The 17,361-nt window shown below is 44.8% G+C and overlaps 1 protein-coding gene across 2 annotated transcripts in view; it reads right to left on the reverse strand.

Moving 5' to 3' along the window:
• Positions 1–418: 418 nt before the first annotated feature.
• The window catches only part of MAP1A (microtubule associated protein 1A), a 60,897-nt gene continuing 43,954 nt past the window's right edge, over positions 419–17,361 (reverse strand). For both annotated transcript variants that reach the window (XM_032194856.1, XM_032194857.1), the window contains 3 exons: positions 7,407–16,239; positions 4,919–5,151; positions 419–3,959 (listed from right to left, as the gene is read on the reverse strand). In XM_032194856.1, coding sequence (XP_032050747.1) covers positions 3,804–3,959; positions 4,919–5,151; positions 7,407–16,239 — 9,222 coding nt within the window. In that variant the 3' untranslated portion in view covers positions 419–3,803. The remainder of the gene's footprint in view (positions 3,960–4,918; positions 5,152–7,406; positions 16,240–17,361) is intronic.

The following is a 17,361-nucleotide window of genomic DNA, read 5'->3' on the forward strand; positions in this document are numbered from 1 at the left end:
AGTGCAGAAGCCACCAGGGAGAGCCTGGCTTAGTGCTGCAAGGCAGCTGCCTGCAGTGTCCACTGGAGTGGCTGTGCATGGAGCACCTGGGCTGCATCCTGGCCCTTGGCCAACCAAACATGGGCAGGAAACATCTTCGAAAGCTGCAACAGTGAAAAACCCCACTGGAGCTGAGGAAGGAGGACGGGGTCCCAGGCAGGTCTGTACCGCTGGCGTGGGTATCCTCTTGGCAGGGTCACAGGTTTTAGCAGCTGTGAGTGAAATTGTGGCATAAGCACAATCACCCAGGCCCGCCTGAACTCAGGTTGGGCAGTAGCTGGCCAGCATCGAGGGAAGGCTGCTGGTGTGGCAGCAGGATCTGCATGCCCCCTGCCTACAGGATAGACTCACTTAAAGAACAGTTTGAAACAGCTGGAAGTGTTCTTGTTCGCAATTAATGTGGCTTTATTATTGATGTGTTGGGCTCCTCTCTTGACAGTAGTTAGTTACAGTGTTTCACATGGAAATGGGCAAAAGGACAGAGGTCAAGAAACTAAATTCAAATAGAAACATGATGCTGAAGAAAAGAATCAGGGCTCCGTTTTTAAAACATTTAGCATAGAAGCTGGGAGCACAAGTTGCCATTTCAATACAGTTGAGACGTTCACTTTTTTTAAATTATTGGTTTAAAATAGTATTTTGTACCTATTACATACAGGAAGATTACATGTTGTTGCCCACATGCAGAAACAAGCAAAAGCAGAGTTTAACTGTTTCTCTCTATAGTGTTGTATTACCTCTGGCTCTGGATGGGTTCTGCTGGCTCCTGCAGGCTGAGCGGAGTCAGACTTCAGAATTTGGCATTTTTACAAGTCCTTTTCCCCCATGGCTTCAGAAGATTTCATGGGAGAGAGAGAGGCTGGAGGCACAACAGACTTCCACAAAAGACTTAAAAAATAAATAAATTGTGGAGTCTTGAAGACAGGGAAATGAACTGGTGTAGGATAGAGCAGTCCAAGCAGCGTAGCTGCGGAGTGCTGGAGCACAGCACATGGAGGGCAGGTGTTTTTGCTGGAACATGTCACTCCTTCCTGGAGGATGCAGGCACCTTACAAAGCCTCACCATTACTGCTTCTTATTCATAACTGCTTCAAGTTTAAAATTGAGAAACATTCATTTGTAGGTCTGTATAAAGTTAGTGCATTAGCTTTTACCCCTAGCCACACTGAGGAATCCAGGGATCCAGTCACTGAAGATGTCACGTTTGTTGCTCTGACTACCTGGCACTGAACATTTTGCATCCTCCACCTGCAGCTGGCTGCCAGCCAGTGCTATTGGCAGGTGAGCCAGGGTCTCCCCAAAGCACTGAAGGCAAAACCCCAGAGCAGTGCCTGGGGAAAACAGGAGCAGGTCTGTTACTGCCTGCAATTGCTTGCTGTACCCGACATTCATAGACACTTGACCCCATTGGGTTACAGAGAATGACATTTATTCTTCTGGCAGACACACTGTGATTCCATGGTTAACGTGAATACAGCGCAGGGCAGGGATTTCATAAATCCCTGAGTAAGCTCACATGCTCCTACCAAGGGCTGCATCAAAAGGGCTGGCTGCTCCTCGGGGAGGGGCTTCTGGCCTCAGGCTTTGTCCTGCAGCTGCTGGGTTTTAGACACAGCCTTGCAGGCTGCAAGCAGAGACCCCCTTTTGCTGCCAGCAAAAACTCTGCCCATTTCTCTGTGGTCTTTTGTTGTTCTTCTTTAAATTGCAGCATCTAAGTATTTGTACTGAGAAACCTCTGAGCTGACACCAAGAGCACATAGTGTCAAGTTAACACGTATAAATTAAAAAATCCAAACAAAATGCAGCTTAAGATAAAATAATAAATATATAAATTAAATGCAAAATAAACCATTTCCCTAGAAACTCCATTTTAGTCTAGGAGCAGGCTTCTAAGCAGCATTTTCTTTCTATCAGCTGCTAGAAAATGCTAGCATAGAGACTGAAGTGTCCCCGGCAAGCACAGCACATAGTCCTGGGATGCTTATTATGGAATCAGATCTTGGCTCAAGGCCAAGCATAGCGGGTAACACAGCAGATGGAAATACTTTGAGTTGTATGCCAAGCCTTGCTGCATTGCTTTCCATCTCATGTCTCTTTCACAGCCCACCACCACGCTTTTTTCACGCACAGAAAGTTTAAGTTATCCCTGTGATAAGGCTCTCTTGCAGTGCTCTAGGATGTGGCAAAGGCTCCCCGGGTGCTACAGAACAGATGCCTGAGCACTAGCACTCCTGGAGCTGCTCTCGCTGCAAGGGCTGGCAGCCCCACAGCAGGAATGGGCTTGAATGCCAAGGAGCCTCTAGGTGACTGTTCAGTGGCAATGATGCACTCACGGCACACAACTACATCTCTGCCAGGCTGGCCATACAGCAAGGACCTAAGTCCACAATAGATGTGCAAGCAACAGGCTGCCAGCTGCAACTGCAGGGTATGCACAGCACAGCCTTGCCAGCAGCTATTCTGTGCAGGCAGCTATGCATGCTCCTGCCACAGTTGTGGAGTATCTATGAGCTAACACAATTGCTAAACTACTCCCAAGTGTTTTTGGGAAAGGGGTTCTCTTTCCTCACACCACAGGTTCTATTCCCCACATCCTGGGCACACTTAGGGAGGGCAGCAAAAGCTTGAACACAGCTAAGAAGCTGGACCACTGGCATACATGTAGCAAGGAAACTGTTGCTGCTTGCAGAACTGGCACACATCAGCTACGCTGGCCAGACAACAGCATCTCAGTACAGCATGCGAGTTCCTCAGCTGCCTCACCACACTCCTCAGGAAAGCCTTTGGTTTACGAGGGCAGGGAGGTTTCTCAACTATCATAGGCCAACAGAGGCCGGGTTGTTTCAGCCCTTCTGCTTTAGAGGGGGCTGTAGTTGTGCGTTTGGATACTGAGTGTGACTGTTCAGGCAACAGCCCCTCTGTGCCTCCTCCTGTCGCACTGCTGATGTGCAGGAGTAAGTTACCCACTTAGTGTGCAAAACTCAAGTTAGCAGGTTAGGAATGTGCTCCCTGTAGCGAAGAGCAACAGGCTGAACTCTCCCCTCCCACTGCTGCCCCTCCCCCCCCCAAAACCAACATGTCCTTCAGCCCAGCTCCTTGAGCATAGCGAGCAGGTGTTGCAGGAGTCTGTAACCAAAGTATTTGGGATAGAAGCCTGCAGAGGTGGCAAATGGTGGCCCTGCCCGGTTGGAGTACAGGCCCCCTCACCCAGAACACCACCTGTATGCTCAGGATAGAAGATGGAAGAATGCCTTTCACTGTCATGTTACAGTTGGAGGGTTTGGCCTTCCCTCATCATGTAGGTTTGCTTTGTGAATTAGTTTTTTTCTCTGTCTCCCTGCCCCCAAACACTGTCAACATGCAGCAGCAGCACTTCAGCCCTCACCAGAAAGATGAGGCTCATGGTGCTACAAGTTAAATGGCAAGGCAGCCAGGAAGAGAGTAGAACAAGCTCTCACAGCAGCAAGGCAGCCAAGATAGTCTACAGAAACTGTACAGGCGGCAGAATAAAGCAGGGAAAGTGGAAGTGCCCCTGGCCTGCAACTGCTCTTGCACAAACTCTTAGCTCAGTCCAGAATATTACAGAGCCCTGCACTTCTTTTTCATGGCATCCAGTGCTGAGCTAGATGGGTACCCGATTGCCTGACAAATGGGAACCATGTAGAGGACTAAACCAGAGAACTGGACTGTGATTAGATGGTGTCTCTGATGTTGCATCGGTGATTGAAGAGTCAATGGATGAACGCAAAGTGTGGCTGGGAGATTTAGAATTCGATCTTACAGGCTGGGAAAGATTCGTCCTGCATCACAACAGTACTGCTGCTTGCCAGTACCATGATGTTTAGCTCCTGCTGTTTCTCATGGGTCTGTTGGTACCATTCTCTTGTCACCTCAGTATCATGTGTCGGGATCAATGTCACCTGGGGAAAGAAAGCAGGAGGCATCATTGTTCGAGAACAACTGCACTGGTAAACAATGCCCGTAGGAGCTGAGGCTAAAATTTCCCATTAATTTTGGAACACTGTCCCCTTGGTACTGCTTGTTCTATTTAATGCCTTTCAGATGTCACATTCTCTAAGGCAGAGCTGGTGCTTTATTTTATGCAGTACCAGCACAATGGGGCTCTGAGCTGGCTGTACACTAGCAGTACTACCCCAATAATGGTGAAAATGGCTGCAGTGGAGGGGAGAGCCTCTCTTTATTGTGCGCCAGAAACAGCCTTAGAAAGATCCTTCAGTGTGAAAAGGAGCAATGCTGAGAGTATTACTGTTATTGATTTTATAGACTTGATCTGCCTACTGACCCAATGTGCAGCTCAGGGACTTTGAAATCGGGGGGTGCATCATCTGAAAGAGCATACACACTTCCTGTACCTGTCATCAGAAACAGCGTCTACCCAAAATCTCCTGCAAACCTGACTACACAAGAAATATAAGTAAGAATGCTCCATTTGTTTTTTAATCTCTAATAAAAGTTAGTATTTATTACCAGTATAATAGAAAGAAAAATCTTAAGCAAGCAAGGCTAGCAACAAATGCCACAGGGCATGGGACACTGATGAATATTCAGCCTGTGACAGTGCTTGTTTTTGCTTGCAGATAGGCTCATCCTGCAGCAGGTGAGAAGCAATGTATAATCTCTAAGTGCTTCCTCCTCTCAGAAAGATGTGGAATGGAGGACACATCTAACACGACTCCCATCATTCTGAGAGTGTCCCCCTTCTCAAGAGTACAAGTAGTTACTCCTCTGAGATTGCAGAGCAATACATGCCCAGTACCACTTGTATCCTCTTAATGTACTTTGTTTGTGACACGCACCTTCCCCCAAGTGCTTATGACACAAGGAGAAACATACATTCCCAGGCACTTCCGTGACATACCTGCAGATTCTCCCCCCACTGAGACTTCCCTTCCAGGAGCGCATCCAACACTGCACGGCTTGGTTCTCCATTGGCTGCATCATTCCCACTCACAACATAATATGATGCTCGAACCCGCTTGAAGAACTCTGGATCTGTGTTCTTTCCGCTGCAGTGGTTGGGAATGTACGCCAAGTCCACATAGACAGGTGGACCCATGGGCACAGCCAAACTGCTTTTAGGACTATTGGAAGCTTTGGAAAAAAGAAAGCAGAGACTATCAAAACCCTTCTGGAACGCACAGGCACTCAAATTAACACCGAAGAAACTGGATTCCAGAAAGGTTTTTCCCTTCAGCAAACAAGTTAACATTTATCCAGGCTCAGAGGAGATCTGGGTGGAATTTTGAGCCAGCACTGAAAGAAAGGGAGGAAAAAGGAGTGAGTTCTGCTGTTCTTGGGGGTTAATGAAGGGGGGCTGGAAGGCTTGAGACTCGCAAGTCTTTCCTGAAGAAGGGACTCAAAAGCTCCATTATTAGCTTTTGCAGAGTTGCCATCCCAATCAATAGTTTGTCCTACCTTTTTTTTTTTTGTGTATGTTAATAATCTATTTTTGCTTAAACAAACAAACAAACAAACAAACAAACAAACAAACAACTGTTCTGTGGCCTCTGTATCTGTTTATATCCTAGGGTATTGCAGTGGTCTTTTTGGAAACTCCACCCTGGCTTTCTGCCATCCCTGAGAATCACTGCTATTCTGTGGACTATTGCTCTTTCCTAGCAACACTGCTGTAACTTTTGTACATCTTTTCTTCATTTACTGCTCTTTATATTTATGAGATGAGAGATTGTCAAAGGAGTTGTTATACTCAGCAGTAAATAGGCATATACAGACAAAACCCATGGAAGGACTGTCCCTTCTCTCCCTCCTGCTCTCTGTGGAGTCACAGAGGCCTCTGTCTTCTGTTTCCTATTCTGGGTACTCTCTTCTGTGAGCACAAAGCCACCAACACGGACAACTAATTGTGCTGGCTAGCTGTGGCACAAACAAAAAAAAATCCTTTCTTGTTGCAGCCATTCTTACTGATGTCTATTCCTCATCCCCAGTGTGATTTGGGCAACCCACAGCACTGCTCCAAACACAGAAATCATGCATCTTTGTCTCAACCTTCCCTTCAGGCTTACGTGTCCAGACACTCCATCTTGACAGCTCTTTCTGTGCAGTGCCTTCAGGACCTGACCACTCTGTACAGACACACTACTAATACCCTCATGCAGGCTTTCTCTTGACTGTACCATATTTCTCTGTCAGCTACTCACAAGTCAGCTGGCTCAGAAACTTTTCAGGCCACGTTCCCTTGCAGACTTTTCCCTTGGCTGGCACTGTGACCACTTCATTACTCCATCCACTACTTTCCTCTCACTCCCCACTACACTGAGCAGACTCTTCATCAACCACTCAGCCTGAACATCCCTCTTGCTGTCAGTGACACCATCTGTGTGTCATCTGACAACAATCTCCTCACCTGAGTTGTACATGTATTTGCAGCAGGCACACATATAGGCTCTTTTCAGGTCTTTCTCTTCAGCTGTTCTTACTCAAGAAGAGCCCCTTGTAAAGCCTCTGCAAACCCTCTCTTTGCCTCAGTGTCTTCAGTGGGCATCTGCTGAGACCATAGCCCATCAGCACTGTTTTGACTTTCTTCATTCTCCCTGACACTATCTTCCTGCTGGCTCTTGTCTTACGCTCAGTATCAATGGTCTGGAACAGAAGATTAAAAATCAGTCCGTGTTTTGCATAGAGCCTGGCACTGCAGCTTCTCAGCAGGGACATGGGGGTAATGCAGCTACACTGTATCACCTAAAACTGGTGTCCTCTTTTAGCATACTAGTAGAGCACTGGTCTCCATGTGAACACTTAGAGGAGGCTATGGTTTGTACAGACACTTGCAGCAAAGTACCCTTTTCACGTCTTCATTCAGTGCCCTACAGCGTGGTACTCAGACATGAGGGCTGCTCCCATCCCACCTCCACTTAATATTTCAGAGGAAAGAAAATATCTGACCATAGTGGTTCCTGTTATTCTACATGAGAGCTTTATCTCTGTCCTGTGCAACTTACCCCACTTAGAGGCCAAAAGGTGACCACCACTTCTTACACACAGATGTATTTTGTCCTTCAGTTGCTGGTATTTCTTTGACAGCACCCAACTCTAAATACCTACTGCCTCTCCACAGCTGTAGCCCCCAGGGGGAACTGAATCTTAGTCTATTGAGTTCTGAATTAGGTCTCACAGGGCTTTCTGCAGATGTGGTTGGATTCATCTCTACAGAGGTTCAGAGCTTTCCTCAAGGCTTTGATCTTTTTATGTGACTTGTATGACAACCTCTCTGCTTTCTCACTGCTTATGCCTGACTGGGAAACTCTGTTCTACTACATTTAACTTAGTGTTTTTTCTTTTTATTGAACCTGAAGAGAAAAATGCATGTTTAATGAAGACTTTCTTACCAGGGTTTGTTTTGATGCCATTAACAAGGTTCTTGCCAGGGTTGCTGTGACTACTCCGAGCCAGTTCATCCTCTGTGTGAGGAGGCTGCACAAGCACACTACGTGGTTTGGGCTTCTCTCCTCCATCTTTTTCTTTTTTGGCAGTGGCAGATTTTGGGGATTTGTCAGATGGCTGTTTCACAGGTGTGGGTGATCGTTTCCCTTTCACATCTAATTTCCGGGCAGGAGAGGAAGATTTGGGTTTACTCAAAGGCTTCTTCACACTTTTGCTCTTTTCTTTCATGTCCTTCTTGGAAATTTTATCAGTTCTGCTCATGCCTTGCTCATTTGCCAACATATCAGGATCTACCATGCAGACATCAGGGTGAGGAGGATGAGGATGGGGATCTACCATTGGAATAGGCTGAGGATCATGGCTGGACCTAGAACTGGCATGATGAGCATTTCCAACAGCTTTATCTACTGGGAGGAAATCAGCATCTTCATCTGAGTCCATGTTTGCATCTGCTGTGATGGATGGACATTCTTCTGTCTCAGGTGGAACATCTGAGTCTGACTGGGAGGTTCCAGAATCACTCACTGATGTTGGAGGGGTTTCCTCTGCTGTGGCACTTTGCACAGGGCTACTACTCGTGTGGAGTGGTCTTCCTTGCACTGAAGGATGACCCTCCTCCTGTGAGAGGTCACTATCTTCAGAGAGCTCATGAGGGCTTGGGTTAATGAAGGAGGGTGAGAGCTCTCCCTTCCTGTGCTTGAATTCACATGAGGAGAATTTCTGTCTGCAGTCAAAAATGCCTTCTAAATGTGGCTCCATCTCATGGGAAGCATCTCCATGGTCCTCTGCTCTTCCAGCCCTTTGCACATCTGGGAAAAAGGGCTGGAAACTGTGTTCAGGGGACATCAGAGAGGAAGGACGGCTCTGCCTCTCTGTATCCTCTTTGCCTGTGCATGGAGAAAAACTGCTGTCAGAATCAGGGCACGTTTTTTCATCTTTTGTCTCTGCTGCATGGTATGTGCTTTGGAAAGCTTGCAGACTGGTGCTCACCTCTGTTGGACCATTGGCTGTGGTTTCATCTTCATGCTGATGATGAGGAAAAGATGTCAATACATCAGGGAGAGATGCTAATGTCATCAGCTGTTCTGTAAATGGTGCTTTCTGCTCTGGGCTAGTTACAAAGGGCTGCTGTTGTTTCTCTGCAGAGTGTGGTATGGGCTGTGAACTCTGGCACTCCTTTCTGCATGGCAAAGTGCTCTCACCCATGCCACTACTGAATGCAGAACCACGTTCTTCAGCAAATGTGAAGTCTTTGGTTTCAGCTGTATGGGTTTTCATAGCATTATCTGGAATCTGTGGAGATGCATCCCAAAGACTCTTGGTACTTGGTTCTGCTCCTGCACTTGTGTATGCAGAAAGCATATGGGAGTAAAAACTTTCTGCTGTAGTTGATATTACAGGAGTAGTTGCTTCAGATGATGGTTCCTCTGACAGGCTAGAAGAGTCATCTTTCAGTGGCTGTTGGGGCACAGACTCTCTTTCCACACCTTTGGAGAACAGTTTATCTTCTTCATATGGACTCAGTGGTGAGAATTTAGTTAAAGATGAGGTATGGCTGCTGATCTCAGAAACCTCCAAGTACTCATCTTTCTTCCCCTGACCTGAGGACAAAGCACAAGAAACCTTTAAAGGAAGAGAGATATCTTCTAAATGGCTTGCTGAGGTTTGTTCATGTCTGAACACACTAGATGTTTCACTCTTTCCTAGCAGGGAACATTCAAATCCTGAAGAGATTTCCATCACTCTGCCTTCTCCTGTTGGCCCCTGCTTGTATTCCTCTTTCTGTTTTTCAGAATCAGATTTCAAGTATATGGCTTGGTCATAGCACGCTGAGACAACCTCTGTACTTGGATAATCTTTTACATGGAAATGTGATTCCTTCGTGGATTTTTCAGCATCCTTTCTCTTCTGCAAGGAATCCTGGCTTAAATGGCACATTTCTGAAGCCTGCTCATCTCTGCCTATGTCTGGCAAGTCACTGTAACCAGCAACATATGTTCCCACAGCTGTGGCTGATGCAGTTTTCATAATTCCATATTCCTCTTTCCACACTGGATCAGAAGGTGAAGAGGCAGTAGAAGGGGGTGAATTGGACTCCTCATGCTTGCTTTGCAGAAGTGGTTCTGTTACATGGAACTTCTCCATTGCTGAGATGTGTGCATAGACTGTGCCTGCAGCTTGGTCAGGGCTATGCAGTTTAGACTCCTTTTCAGATCTCTCTGTAGCACCTTTCTCTAACTCTGAGTCACTCATGCTTTCTTCCCCTTGCCCTGTTTTGTCATAGTATGTATCTTTGAGATTTTGGCTTTCAGATTTCAGGGACAGAGTTACCTGCTCCTGGCCAGACAAAACGATGTTCTCATCTGGACAAGTGGCACCAATATAGGCAGCTGATTTTTCTTGATAAAATATGTCAGTGGGAGAGATAAATGCTGTGCCTGCAGATGATGGATGATGTTCAGAGTCCACTTCTTCTGGCAAAGCACAGGACACATTCAGTTCTTCCTGTCCCTTCGATATCTTAGGCTTATCTGTTTCAGACAAGGGCAAGTATCTTTTATGGATGTCTGTATATTCAAAGGCTGCATCTGCTTTATCTTTAGGGGATGCTGGAGATGACAACTCCTTCTCAGCAGAGGTATAAAGGCAGGACTCTTCTTCCTTCGCAGAGACATGAAAACCTTGATCTTTCTGAGAGCTCAGTGCTGTTGTCAGCACCTTGTCAGTGTGACCTGAGATGTCTGCATCCTTGGATGTGAAGGGGGAGAGTCCAACTCCAGACACAATTACCTTCTCATAGATATCAGCATACTTGAAACTTCTTTCATCAGGATAGGGTGTTGGTTCTCTTTCTTCTTGCTCTTGTCTCATGGAATCGTCATCACCTCTGGTTCTGCAGACCCCTTCCTCATAGGAACAAGGGTCCACAGGGCTCCTGGAATAGGACTCAGGAAGATATGCCACTCGGCTCACAGAACCCACAGCCTCAGAATGGCCAATGGCAGCACTGCTTTTCTGAGGAGGGACTTCTCCTAGAGGGGAGTGTGCATGCTGCCCTGACCCTGCAGGACTTTCTTCTGAGGATGCTGCTACATATTCAGATTCTGCTGGTCTTGTAGATTGGAACAGAGCAGATGCTGCTGCCACCTGCTCTTTGCCTCCTGTAGAGTCATAATGAGCCTCCGTGGATTTGTAGTCATCCTCTTGCTTTCTATCTATCTTGTATTTACAGTCCATTTCCTGAGACAAACCACTAACATCTGTTTTCTTTTCTGTATCCTTCAATGGGACTTCCTCCTGTTGCGGTGCTTTGCACAGATCTATCTTGTAAGACCTCTCTGTTTCTAGTGTTGTGCCAGTCTGTGTTTCCAGAGGGCTAGCTGTTACTGGCAGGGGAGATGCTTTCAGTGCTTGGTCTATTGATTTTGCGTAGATATCCAGGACAGCTTTCTCCTCATCGTCTAAATAGGAGTAATCTTGTTTGGATGTCAGCATCAATTCTTGCCTTTCTATGTTTCCAGTTAATGGTTTAACCTGATTTTCCTCACCAGAGACATACTGAGAAGCCAAATGAGAACTGTCTGGGAAAGTGATGTCAGCAGGAGCTATGCTAACAATCTTTGTTTCTGCTGTTGGTTTGGCACTCTTCAGTGTCTCTTCTTTGTAATCACATGATTCCACTTTTAAACATTCTGCTTCTGCTTGCAGTAACACAGGTTTGTCTTTGGCATGACAGAGATCCTCATCCTCCTCACGGGATAACTGCCCTGCTCTTCCAGTGTCTCCTCCTTCCTGAAGATACTCATAAGCAGAGCCCCATGCTTCACTTTCTACTTTTCTCCAGGTATGACTGCCAGGCAGTACAGGAGATGGGATCTCCACTTCTCCCCTTTTAGGAGGGGATTTTTCATATTCTGGTACCTCATCCAAGAATGTGCTCTCTCTCTCCTTATCATATATCTGCCGCCTTCCCTGAACAGGAATCTCTTCCACTTCTTCTGGAAACCACACTTTCTTCTCATAACCTAAATCTTTCATGTAAAAATCATCCATTTCTGGAGATTTTTCTTCTTTAGCTTCCTTGAACCCACAAGATTTTACATCTTCAGCAGAAACATGTGATGATGTTTTATCCTCAACTGGGCTAAATTCTGTAAAGTATAAGCCCTTTGCATCTGGAGATACTTCCTGAGAGAAGAAGCCTGCAGTTTTTTCCTTAGATGTGGCTTTTTCTGTTACAGAAAATAAACTGCTATCATCGGGAGACATTTCTTCAGTTGAAGTATCTCTGGGTGATGTATCTTTAACCGGGATACTTTCTAGGCAAGAAAACGATTTTGCCACTTCTTTTGTGAGCACTTTGGTAGAAATGTTTGGTGATTTTTCATATGTATCTGGGCTCTGCTCTGTGAAATCCATAGATCCAACAGCTTCTGATGGGAATTTGTCGGTAAAGTCAGACAGAGATTTTTCTTTCACGGGTATCTCTTCTGTGAAACTAAGAGTTTTGATGTCTTCTGGAGAAATACCTTTAACAAAAATGTCTGATGAGATGTCCTTGCTGGGACTCTCAGTGAGAGAAATAGATTTAGTTTCTTCTGGAGAAATGTCTTTAATTGAAACCTGAGAAGATTTTTCTTCTTCTGAGGTGTCTTCTGTGAAATAGAGTAGTTTTCCTTCTTCAGTAGCCATCCCCTTAACAGAAATATCTGGGGATTTTTCTTTAGCAAGATTTTCTTCTGTAAGATAGAGTGATTTAGTATCATCTGGAGAAAATTGTGAGGTTTTCTCACTTTCAGATTTGCTTTGGTTTGTGAACCATGGAGGAGCCACACTTCCCACAGATGTTTCTGTGGTAGAGAATGGCTCAAAGGACAAATGTTTTGAAAATCCTGTTAAACTTTCTGCCATGGATTTAGTTTCTAGCTCTTTTTCAGGCTCCAGAAACACATCTGTGCTGGGATGCGGAAGTGCAGGAAGCTCTTCTTCCTCCCCTATCACCACTGTGTCCTGCTTGTGGTAAGAGAGCCAGGGCAGCTCTTCCTTCCTCACTGGTGCTTCCTGCACCTCCTCCCCAGGAGATACCTGCACATCAGCGCCTGCCTCCAGCTTATGTAGTACAGGTCCAGACACTTCTTTTTCATGTCTATACTTAGATGCAGACACCTCATCATCTCTGAGCAGTTCATGCTTGGTTCCCTTTACCACAATAGAAGTTCGATCTTCCAATTTCTTAGTAGCAGCATCTTCTTCTTTTTCAAATAGCTCTGAATCTACTGTTTCTAGCTTTTCTTCCACTGGAGACTGGTGGAAAGGTGTATGTCCTGCACTAGTGGGACCAGATTGGGTGGGAGATGCCATTTTGACTGTACTATCATCAGGACTCATGCATCGTTCTTCAGCCTCTGCAGAGTCAACCTGGGAAAACGGTGTTTCTTCAGTGGATAATGGCAAACCAGAAGTATGCGTCACTTCTGTGGGGACACTGGTTAACATATTATCAGTGCATTCTTGATGAGCGAACAGTGGGGCACTGTAATGGCCTCTGAGTTTGTCAGGCATTTCAATATTTGGAGTCCCATCTTCTTCTTCCTCTTCCTCTTCTGCCTCTTCATGAATATCCTTTTTTTGAGCTTCCAGTTTTCTCTCTCCTTCTGCTAGTGCATGGAAATCTTCAGGAGGTGGAGATTTAAAACATTTGTCTTCCTCCAAGGATGATGTAGGAGAGATTGTGCCAGCAGAGGGAACATAGTCAAGACCTTGGGTTGCTTCAGTCCGAGAGGAAGGCATGCTGTTTACTGTGTCTAGAAGTAAAGAGCTTTTCCCAGTCTCTTCTGTTTGTGGTGCTGTTATAGATGCAACTGACTGATCTTCTGCTACTGAAGTTGCAAAAGATGAAAGCTTATCACATTCTGTAATGGAGGTAGCAGAAGAAATATGTTCTTCCTCGGCTAGCGGAGCTGCCACTATGTTTGTAGGATATGCCAGGATTTCAGACTCCTGGCCAGCATAGCCCTTGGCTGCAAGATCTGCAGTAGGCATGGCCTGTATTCCATGTATTGCTTCAAAAGAGCCTGGGTGGTCAGGAACAGAAATGTCATATGCATTGACATCATACTTCAAGTGTGGGATCCTCTCTTCCTGTTCATCATGTATTTCTTCATCAGAAATCGTCTGCTCTGTTTCTGAGTATCCTGGGATAGTTTCATCTTGGATATATGAAACATGTTCTGCTGTTGCTCCTGCTGGGACTGGCAGACTGCTCAGATACGACTCTTCCTTTGTTACCTCTTTTCCAACTAACTTGTTTTTCTCACCCATGTCACTAAATTCTTTTTCATTTTCTTTAATGGTAAATATTTTGTCCTCCCTCTCATCCTGCTTCAGTTCATAGAAATCTTTACTCTTTTCCACCTTCATTTGCTGTTCTTCCTTTTCTTCCAGTTCTGCCTTTTCTACCACATCCTCTCTCTTTTCCCTCTGACCTTCCTCCTGTGCCTCTGTCCCCTCAGTATACTTTTCACAGGTCTTTGTTTCTGCTTCCCTCTGTTTTCTGTCCAAAGAGATTTTTTCCTCTTCTTCCTTGTCTTCATCTCTGTATGCTGGTGACCAAACAGCTTTTGCTACGAGGTCACTGTGTGTTGGTACCTGTTCTCTGTCTGGCAACAGCTGAACTTCCTTGTACTGCTCAGCTTTTCTCTTGCAGTATCTCATATCAACATTTTCATCTAACGTTCTTCCTTCATCCTCTGTTTTTTCAGCTTGACCTGCTCTTGGTTCTAGATGATGGACTGCTTTTTCCTCTGCTGGGGATTCTTTTTCCAAATCAGTAGTAGTTGTTCTCTGATTAGGAATGTTTGTTTTCAAAATCGTATCCATTTCCAGGTGACTCTGAGATGTCACGTCACTGGACTCTTTCATCTCCTTTTCAGGTACTCTCATAACCTTATCACTTACTTCTGTATCACAAATTTCTTGAGCCCCCTGCAAGTTCCCTTTCTCTTCATTCTTCAGCTCCTCAAAGTCCTTTGTAAGATCTTCTGGTGAAGACAGGACTAACCTCTGTTCAGCTATGGAAATCTCTCCTGGCTCCACCTCTACTGGCATCTTCTCCATTGGTGATGTCCTTAGGTCAGTAGGTACTTCCTTTTCAGGTTTGATTTTGATCTTCTCAGTTTTGATTCTGCCTGGAACTTTTGCCTTGTATAATGTTTTTCTTACCTCTGGAGTAAATGGTTTTAAGTCTGGTTTAGACATTTTTTTGGGCTCTGGCTTGATTTCTTTCTTTTTATCCTCTTTCTTTGAATCTTTTTTTTCCTCTTTCTTTCCATCATCTTTTTTTAAGTCCTTTTTTTCCTTCTTAATCTCTTTCTTTTCTTTGTCTTTCTTCTCCTCCAGTTTGGATACTTTCTCTTTGAGGTGCTTTTTGCCTACTTTGTCTTTTGTTAGTTTTCTTTTCTCAGCTTTGAGAACATCACTTGATTCTGTCTTTATCTTTTCATGTTTAACAGGTTTCTCAGGAATCTTCTCAGAGTGTTCTTTAACCTTTTTCTCAGTTTTAGCATCCTTTACGACTTCTGTTTTTACCTCCTTAATCCCTTCCTCAACTGCCTCTTCTTTCTTAGCTTGCTTTGTCACAGACGGCTTGGGGGAAGATTTAAGACTCTCTTTACTGTCAGTTCTTTGTTTAATTTTGGTCTGCTTCAGCACAGGTGGAGGTATTCCAGAAGTGATATCTTTCTGAGTAGCCACGGGGTACCTCAGAAAATCCAGGTGCTTGAGTTTCTCAAGACCTTCCAGTATTTTATTTTGAGGAGCATTTCCAGGAAACAAAACCCTTACAATTTTCTCTGTTGGGCTAGCTGGCAGCCACACCACTAGGGCTGTGATGGATGTGAGATAGGGAACAGAAATTTCACCTTCTTTTCCACTTGCAAGAATTATGCCAGTCTTTGCTTTACTATTACCAGCCCATTTCTGCATTAGAAACTGCATTTCTTTACTGTCCTTGACAGGATTCAGTATATACATGTCCAGCTTACCCACTCCCATTTTGTGGAAAAGCGTGATAGGTTCAATGGTACTGCTCACTACCCTGTACAGAGGCTCTGATTTAATGCCAAGTCTGTTGAGATACTGCAGTGTCAGACAGGCTTCTTCAATGCTCCTCTTTACTTTCATAGATGATTCAGGCATCTTCAGTTTTTCAGGAACATTAAAAAATACCACCCCCAGCTCGGGAGAAATTAGGTTCTTCATCCAGTCACTGTAGTTGGTAGAGCCCTGGGATTGTTCCTCCTCTTGTTCAGCAACTTTCCTCTGCAGCAGCCCATTGATACCAGGTAGGTTGTCTGCACCAATGTGGGTCAGAAGAATAGAGTCAATCCTATCCAAGTGCCTTACAAGCTTCCAGAAACAAGATTTCCTGTCAGAGCCACCATCTACAAGGATGTTAAACCCATTGACAGCAAAGAGAGCAGAATCACCTCTTCCACCAGGGAATATGTAGCAGCAGGGTTTAGAAAGCTTCAAAAAGCCCCCTGAGGTGGGTGGTTCCAGGAGATCAAATGGAGATGGCACGTCAACTGTTTCAGAGACATATTCTGCAAACTCAGACACCCCATCCATTTCTGGCAGAACTGGATCAGGATTCAGTTTCAGATTAATAATATCCTGAAATCGAGGATGCCCAAGGTTGCTCCAGTCTCCTTCTCCCAAACACGATACAGTAAGGGAGGCCTTGATATCTGAGTCAGTGTTGCTAAGAATCTGGGTGACCTATTGAGACAGGCACAGACAAATAAAGGTCAAACAGAGCTCTGAGACCAATTCAGCTCTTTTAAAAATAGCCAGTTAATGCAGAAATACTGCAAAGACTCCACGAGCATTTTACTGAGAGGAAATGCTGAGAACAGATGAAATACTCCAAAAGCATAAATGCATGCAGCCACACTCTGCTCTCTTTTGAAATTCTTCATGTTGATTTTTTTTTTTTTTTGTTTCCTGACTGTTTGGGCTGCACAGTGACAATACCTCAGGAAAGAGAACAGAAGCAGAAGCCACCTTGTCCTCTTTCTTTACTTCTTCTTATTCAACCTGGGATATCAGTCTCTAGCTTGATTCAAAAATAGCAGTTTCTTTTTGATTTGTGAATTCTAACCCTGAAATACCCTTTTCAATATTAGGCATCACTGTCGGAACTTATCCTCACTTATTGGCTACTGAACAATCGTATGGCATTTTGTGCATTTCAGTACCATGGGACTTTCTCTTCTATTCAGATCCATTTTCTTTCTTGAAGCCTATTTTAAAAAGTCAGGACTCCATCTCCGATGGGGCTGGGGACATGATACATGGTTAGTAATTAGAGCTAAGGTAGATATCACTTTCAAGGCTCCTTAGAGCTGTGGAGAAAATATCCTGAGCAAAGAAGCATTACAACTCAAACTTACTAAGAATCTGGAATGAGGTTGGAACATTCCTCCTTTGCATTATATTCTCAAACAATCAACCTAAAATAACTGAAGGCATTCAGATTTCCTGATATAATTACAGCAGCAATGTTACCCATGGTCAGAGTAATCAATGAGCCATTCCTGCAGCAACTGCACTTTCAATCCAATGGAGGCATTATAAATGTCTATCACACAATCATCAGTGGAAGCTAGGCTTATCAAAACCTGAAGAAGCCTATATGTGTTTGCAATGAGCTCCAATAGTAAGAAAGCTTAAGGCCTCTGAGGAAAGCTACAGTACAGCTAGCCAAGATAATAAGCAGGAGATCCAAGGTTAAGAGACATCCTATAAAGTCTTCAGGACCATACTGGACAAAGTCCTGAGCAATCATGTCTAAATTTATTGCTGAGCCCATGTTAAGCAAGAGGTTGGACTACAAACCTC

The sequence above is a fragment of the Aythya fuligula genome, chromosome 11 (genome assembly GCF_009819795.1).
Source record: "Aythya fuligula isolate bAytFul2 chromosome 11, bAytFul2.pri, whole genome shotgun sequence".
In the NCBI taxonomy this organism is placed as follows: Eukaryota; Metazoa; Chordata; class Aves; order Anseriformes; family Anatidae; genus Aythya; species Aythya fuligula.